This window comes from Delphinapterus leucas, chromosome 7 (assembly GCF_059928025.1).
Source record: "Delphinapterus leucas isolate spDelLeu-1000000601 "Yukka" chromosome 7, BTC_Dleu_Yukka2, whole genome shotgun sequence".
NCBI lineage: Eukaryota > Metazoa > Chordata > Mammalia > Artiodactyla > Monodontidae > Delphinapterus > Delphinapterus leucas.
The window spans coordinates 7,279,691-7,286,934 of NC_143135.1; the positions used below are offsets into that span (position 1 = coordinate 7,279,691).

Sequence of the window (7,244 nt, forward strand, 5' to 3'; positions counted from 1 at the left end):
TTGGGGATGCCCACAACACCCCTCCTCAGGCCTGATAATTCAGTAGAACGCTCTCAGCACTCAGGAAGGTGCTCTACCTACTGTTAACAGTTTCTTATAAAGGATACTCAGGAGCAACCAAATAGAAGAGATTCATAGGGCAAGATGGGGGGGGTGCAGGCGGAGCCACCCTCCCCACAAACTCCAAATCTCCAGTGCCCTGCCCCTCCTGGAGGAAGTAGGGAAGCTGAAAGTTCCCACCCTCTAGATCAGTTTTTCTGGTGATCAGTTTTCCCCCATCCTGAGTAACCTCATTAGCATAAACTCAGGTATGATCCAGAGGCGCTCATTATGAATAACAAAAGACACTCCTGTAACTCTGGAAATTCTAAGGGTTTTAGGAGCTCTGTGCCAGGAACCAAGGACAAAGACCAAATATGTATATTTTTATTATACCACATTTGGTTATATACATTCAGATTCTTTCTCTGGAAGGACATGAATTATTACTTTCATTGCTTCCAGGAAGGGGAACCAGATGGCTGGGAGTCAGGGGTAGAAGGTGACACTTGGTGCAAAATTCAAAACATACATGTGAATATATTACCTATTTGAAAAACTCTTACAAATACTTTACAGTCCTTGTCATGGCTTCTAATGGTCGCAGTCTCCAGGCTTTACCTCCTTACTTCTTGGGAGCCACTCATAGAGAGGCAGGGGAATCACGTCCAGATTCCTCTGCCACCTGACCCTTTAGACTTCTCTGTCTTGTGTTCCGGCCGCTCCCCAAACGTACATTCCCCTCTAGCCTTTCTCTGGGCAGCAGTTCCCTCTACTAGTAACACCCACATTTGAGCTCTACTCTTGAAACGTAGTTCTAAACCCTTCTAGGATTAACTCATTCAAATCTCAACCGACACCCTTTTTAGTGTAATACCCATTTTACAGATGAGGCAGTAGAGGAGATTAAATAACAGGCTAAAGTCACACATAAACCTGGACTTTGAACTTAAGCTGTCTGGCACCAGAGACCAAGTCTTAATCACTACTCTGGACTGTCTTTCCAAGAACACTGTTCCTCACCACCAGCACCCCAACACCACCACCCGAGCACGGGCAAACCTGACATTGTTCAAGGCCCCGTTCAAATGCCAGCTCCTCGGGTGAGTCTTCCCTGCTCCCCAATTAACAAACTTACTTTGGGGAAGGGAGAGGGGGTCTTGTATTATAATAATTACATTATATTCGATTGCCGCCCAGAGCAAGGACCAAGGCTCATTCCTAAATAGACCTGACCCTGCAGGCATTTCTAGACTGACAATGGAACCGTTTTCCTTCTGAGCATTTTTTTGTCCAGTAGGTTCCAGACCCTTTTCTAAGGACTGCATATACCTCATCTCATTTAGTCCCATCTGCACTGTGTGGATCTCACCATCCACATGGATGTTAAAAAGGGGAAACAGGCTCAGGATGACTGGTCACGAATGGGAGGAGAGGAGCTATTACAGGACCTGTGCTCATGGGTTTCCAACCACTGGTACCTAAACCTGGCAGATGCCCCTCTCCCGGTAGCTCCCTCCCTACCCCCACCCTGGGTCAGGGACCCAGACTAGGGCCTAAGCACAGTTGGTGTCCTGTGGACATGAATTTACTTGAGGAGTCAGGTCAGAGTGCGTACAAGTTGCAGGTTGGGAGGAAGGGGCAGGGGGCATGGGCAGCCCTGCCAGCCTGAGGCCAAGTAGACAGGAGGCCGGAGGGGCCCCAGCCAGTAGAGCACTGGGTCAGCAGGCGAGCAGACGGGCTGTTCTTCACCCTGCGAGTGTCAGCGCCGAGGGCATGGCAGCAGCTTTGAGAAGACTGGGGGAGGAAGGATGGAGAGAGGCTCAGAGGAAACTTGCCAAGCCCAGGCGGCTAGGAGGTGGCAGGGCTGGACACATGCCCAGGTGTGCTGGACCCCAGGCCCCTCCTTCCCATTCTGCTGGCCCCGCACCTGCCCCCCAGCCCCTCTCAGCTCCCCCTACTGTACCCTACTCACTGTGGAGGGTGTAGGTGCCTGGCTCCAGTTGCAGCTGGGTGGGCAGGACAATGAGGAAGGCCCCACTCCAGGAGTCTCCAGCCACTGAGAGACAAGCTTGGGAGGGAGGGCGGTGCCGCTCAGGGTTTTGGGAAGGGCACTTGGATATGACAGGCAAGGGGCAGGGGTGGTGGCAGCGGTGGCTGTGGCAAGGGGGCAAGCCACACAGGGGACAGTGGGGTGGCGAGAGGCCGGGGCCCCGGGGGAGGGGGATCTGGGCCTTTGGGTAGCTCCTCTGAGCCCTGCCGTGGTGGGGATGCCTCTCCCGAGTCCAGGCCCAGTGGGTCGGCTCCTTGGCCATGACCTGGCATGAGAAGAGTGGATGGTAAATGGGAGGTGGGAGGTCCAGCCTCTTTCCCCCACCCCAGGGTGCTGGCGGGACCTCACCTCCTCGCAGCTCTGGCGTCTCACCACGGCCCTGAAGCCCATCCGTGCCCATAGCTTGTCCCTCTGACACAGGAAGTCTGACACTCGATGATGCCAATCTTGGCCCAGGGCCCACAGAAAAATCACGCTTTTGGGGTCCTCCAGGTCTTCCTCCATGTCATTTGCAAGGTACCTGGCCACAGAGGCAGGGGGCAGGGAACACAGGCTGTAAGCATCTCCCTGCCCCACCCTGCCACTCCGAGTCAGGGTCCCCATCACGCGCCCAGGCCACTCACAGTGCCAGGAACAGATTGCTGTGGGTGTACTCGCTGAGCTGCAGGTTGGCGCGCCGGAAGTAGACCAGCACCATGGCCAGGAGATACTGCAGACACAGAAATGGGGCGAGTTAGAATGAGGCACTGGGTGGGGAGGGGCTGCGCCAGCCCCTTCTGCACCCAAGGAAGTTCTGGTGGGGCTAAAAACTCTGGGGTAAAATGGTGGGGAGGGGCCTGCAAAGAGAAGGGTTAGAAGGGAGGCGCTCCCTCCACCAGACCAGAGGACCCAATGAATTAGCAGCACCGGAGCCCCACTAATTCAATCTTCCCCAAGCGAGGCTGGCCTCTGCCCCCACTGTGCCCTCTCACCTTATCTGAAATCTGGAAACAGGGATCTTTGGAGAGGAAATCCTGGAGGAAACTGTGCTCTGGGGGTAGAGAGGAGAAACAGTGGACTGGGGTTACCACCCCAACACACACAAGGTAAGAGGGGCAGTAGCCGTTCCAAAGCCCAAGCCTCCCCTGAACCCACTTTCTGACATGACACTCCCCACCTGCCAAACTGGGGCCACCTGAGAAGAGAAGGGACAGAGGCTGCAGGTGATTGCACGGGCAAGCTGAGATCCCACCTCCCATACCTGTTCACGCTTGGTCCCCACGGCCCCTGCCGTGCCAGCCCCCAAGTGGACTCACCCAGAAGGCTGAGGAAGGCCTGGAGCTCCTCGTGCCGGCGGAAATGGAAAGACTCACCCCCCTCCCCTTGACGGCTCCAGCCCCTCAGCTTCACCTGAGTGCCAACCGCAGGGATTGTGGCAGGATCTTGGGCATCACTCATCTCTTGGGGGGTGGGGGTGGGTGAGGTGGGGTGGGACGGGGTGACCTGTAAAGGAAGCAGCCCAGGACTTAGCACTTACCCCACTGCCCCCCAGAAGTCAAGGGGATCAGCATGCTGGCCTGACAGATGACCTCTGGGAAGTGGAGGCATGGGAAATAGGGGCTCAGAACAGAAGGAAACTGAGATGTGGCGCAGCGGGTGGGGGGAGGGGGCGGGGATGGGGGCAGAAAAGCAGCAGAGCTCCTGGAGGCTACAGCACCCTCCCCCCTCCTCCTGGCACCCCAGACCAGGCCAGAGAGGAAGAACAGCAGCAACAAACACCTCTGAGGGCTTCCTAAGTGCCTGAAGCTGTGTTAAATGCTTTAAGGACATTATCTTATTTCATCCTGGTAAGTAGACCCATTTTGCAAACACGGAAACTGAAGCATGGAGGTCTCACGGCCACTTCAAGGTGGAGCCTGTCTGACCCCAAAGCCAGAGTTTAACGGCTCCTCTTGTCTCCCACCTCACAACAACCCCCTCACCCTTCACCAAAGCGGCAGCCCTGAAAGAACCAGCAACCCTTTACCGCCCAGAAGGAAAACTGAGGCCCAGAGAGAGGAAGGTTATTGGACAAATACTGGGGTTTAGGGCAAGTTGAGGTGGGGCCACCTCAAACATTTTTAGCTACGAAGAAAGAGACTCCAACTATGGGGCTCCACCACCCCTCGGTCAACCTAGGGGCCTCCATCTTGCTTCCCACAAGCAGCCCAGCCTCTTCCCTCCAGAAGCATTACCTGAGCTCAGGAGTTAACCTACAGCGTGACTCCAAGCCCAGCCAGCGCATTTATATAGCCCCAGGGCTGCCCCGCCCCCGCAGCTCTCCACCAATCAGGCCCCTTCCTGGGAAAGGGTGGGGCTTCTCGCCATCACCACCCACCTCTACCTGGAGAAAATCCAGTCAGTTTCCACCATTCGTCTCCCAGCTGCGGCTCCCCAAGGTAAAAGCTCCTCCAAAGTCTCATCACCTACAAGAGGGTTGATCTCATCACCTACAAGAGGGGTGAAGGCAGGCTAGCTGGACCCCACAGCCTGAAAGGCAGCAGGAGCCCCTCTCGGCTCTTTACAAATGCAGAGCCAAGGCGCGGGGCGGGAATGCTACCGGCCTGGGCTGAGGCGAGCGGCTGATGAGTAAGATGGGATTCAGGGATTGGGCCTCGCTGGGGAGGGGTCGCTGGATGTGTCTGTGTTTGTTTCAGATCCAGGAATCCCCAAACCTGGGAGCCAGAGAGGAGACTGTCTTGGCGTGAGAATTCCCAGGGGCCACATCCTCCTCCCAAGGTCTTTTAGGGGTATGGGGAGCCCGGCCAGCAGCTCCAAGGTGGGGGAGGAAGGCTTTGCCCAGGACCACCTAGCTCATCCTCTCCACACCGCCACCCCCCGCCCCCGCCACACACATAGCAGACCTTAAGCCTTTTCATCTTCACTGGCTCAGTTACGCTTTACAGCCGGTTGTATTGGACAGTCAGAACCTGCATTACTTTCCATATGGGACAGGTGACATTTTTTCCCTATTTTTTTTTTTTACTGTGATAAAATACACATTACATAAATTTAACAATATTTACTGCCTTAACTTTTTAAAAATAAATTTATTTATTTATTTTTGGCTGTGTTGGGTCTTTGTTGCTGTGCACGGGCTTTCTCTAGTTGCCGAGAACGGGGGCTACTCATTAAGGTGGCTTCTCTCGTTGCAGAGCACGGGCTCCACGAGCACGGACTCAGTACTTGTGGCGCTCGGGCTTAGCTGCTCCGCGGCATGTGGAATCTTCCCAGACCAGGGTTCAAACCCGTATCCCCGGCATTGGAAGGCGGATTCTTAACCACTGTGCCACCAGGGAAGTCCCTGCCTTAACATTTTTAAGTTCACACTTTTAAGTACTCACTAAATGCCTCCCCATTTCAAAACCTTCAACTGAGGACTCGGGGGCTAAGAAGGAAGGAGAATATATAAAACTCAAAGTCATCGGACAGGATGGCAGTGAGATTCACTTCAAAGTGAAAATGACGACACATCTCAAGAAACTCAAAGAATCATAATGTCAAAGACAGGGAGCTCCCATGAATTCACTCGGGTTTCTCTTCGAAGGTCAGAGAATTGCTGATAATCACACTCCAAAAGAACTGGGAATGGAGAGAGCAGATGTGATTGAAGTTTATCGGGAACAAACGGGTGCATTCAACGGTTTTGATATTCTTATTTTTTGTTCTTTTCCCTTAATCCTTTTTTATTTTTTTGCATCTTTATTGGAGTATAATTGCTTTACAATGGTGTGTTAGTTTCTGCTTTATAACAAAGTGAATCAGTTATACATATACATATAATCCTTTTTTATTTTTAAAAATAGTTCCTTGTAACGTGGTGTTCAAACCAGAATTGAAAACTGGCACCCCATCTCTTTAAAACATCTGGTAATTTGAATTCTAGTGCCCACCAGGGAAGTCCCTCATCCTTTCATTTTCTTAACATTGTTTTCACAGAGCAAGTCTTTCATCTCGATGATGTGCAATTATCAATTTTTTTTTTTTTTGGTATGGATTGTGGGAGGGGGTTCAAAGGCAGGATTCTCCCATCCCCCAAGACCTCAAGAAGCCCCAGAGAGTAGACAAAACCCAAGAGAAGAGGCAGCCAAAGGCAGGCCACTGTAGAAGAAGGAGCCAGAGGCCTGGGGCTTCCAAGCTGCCCTGGTCAGATGTGTAGGAGGCCACGCTAAGGCAGAGAGGCCTCTGGGTGGGGAGGTGGGCAGGGCATGGGAGTTGTAGATGAGGGGGATGAGCCCTGAGTGGGTGTGGCCAGAGGACTGCCATAGATCACAGATCCAGGAGGCAGAGGGCAGCCACCCTTTCAAGCCTGGTTCTGGTGCCCCTTGCCTCTGCACACCCTCCCTGATTTGCTCCCTGAATTGCCTCATCTATTCCACTGGCATTGAATCCCTCCAGGGGTTCCAAAGTTTCTCGCAGCCCTAATGCTCCTCCAAGTCCACACCTGTACCTCCAGGTGCCTCTTGGACACCTCCACTTGTTTTCTCCAGGTACCTCATTATCTGTCCCCATGAACCTGTTCCTTCCTCAGTTTCCCCATCTACTTACCAATAGTTGATCAAAAAATTTAAAACAAACAAACAAACCTGAGAGTCATTGTTTTTAAGTAAACTTTTTATTACAGCACAGCAGCCAGACAGTAAAGTGCACAGATCAGAAATAACTAACTGGGGACTTCCCTGGTGGTCCAGTGGTAAAGAATCTGCCTTACAATGCAGGGGACACAAGTTCAGTCCCTGGTCAGGGAACTAAGATCCCACATGCTGAGGGGCAACTAAGCCCAAGTGCCACAACTACTGAGCTCGCACACCTCAACTAGAGAGCCTGTGTGCTGCAAACTACAGAGCCCACGTGCTCTGGAACCTGCGCGCCACAACTATACAGCCCAGGCGCCCTGGAGCCTGCGCAGGCCACAACAAGAGAGAAACCTGCATGCTGCAACGAAGAGCCCGCACACCGCAAGTAAGACCCAATGCAGCCAAAAATAAAATAAAATTAAATAAATAAATAATAAATAAATCTAAAAAAAAAAAAAAACTAACTAACTGGCTTGGGAATTCCCTGGTGGTCCAGTGATTAAGGCTCTGTGCTTTCACTGCCGAGGGCCCAGGTTCGATCCCTGGTCGGGGAACTA

At 52.7% G+C, this 7,244-nt stretch overlaps 1 protein-coding gene across 1 annotated transcript; it reads right to left on the minus strand.

Moving 5' to 3' along the window:
* Positions 1 to 2,006: 2,006 nt before the first annotated feature.
* SPDYC (speedy/RINGO cell cycle regulator family member C) lies at positions 2,007 to 3,544 on the minus strand. The gene is made up of 5 exons (XM_022592268.2): positions 3,388 to 3,544; positions 3,064 to 3,122; positions 2,716 to 2,801; positions 2,441 to 2,612; positions 2,007 to 2,357 (listed from the first exon to the last, which is right to left on the minus strand). The coding sequence occupies exons 1-5, from the start codon at positions 3,527 to 3,529 to the stop codon at positions 2,007 to 2,009; spliced, it is 810 nt and encodes a 269-aa protein (XP_022447976.2). The 5' UTR covers positions 3,530 to 3,544.
* Positions 3,545 to 7,244: the final 3,700 nt, after the last annotated feature.

What these genes read in the sequence shown, in the direction of transcription:
- SPDYC (XM_022592268.2), bottom strand. Translation starts at nt 3,529, where the DNA reads ATGAGTGATGCCCAAGATCCTGCCACAATCCCTGCGGTTGGCACTCAG. An exon ending in GGCCTTCCTCAGCCTTCTGG is followed by an intron (nt 3,123 to 3,387) that starts GTGAGTCCACTT and finishes CTCTACCCCCAG; the next exon opens with AGCACAGTTTCCTCCAGGAT. An exon ending in GACGCCAGAGCTGCGAGGAG is followed by an intron (nt 2,358 to 2,440) that starts GTGAGGTCCCGC and finishes TTCTCATGCCAG; the next exon opens with GTCATGGCCAAGGAGCCGAC.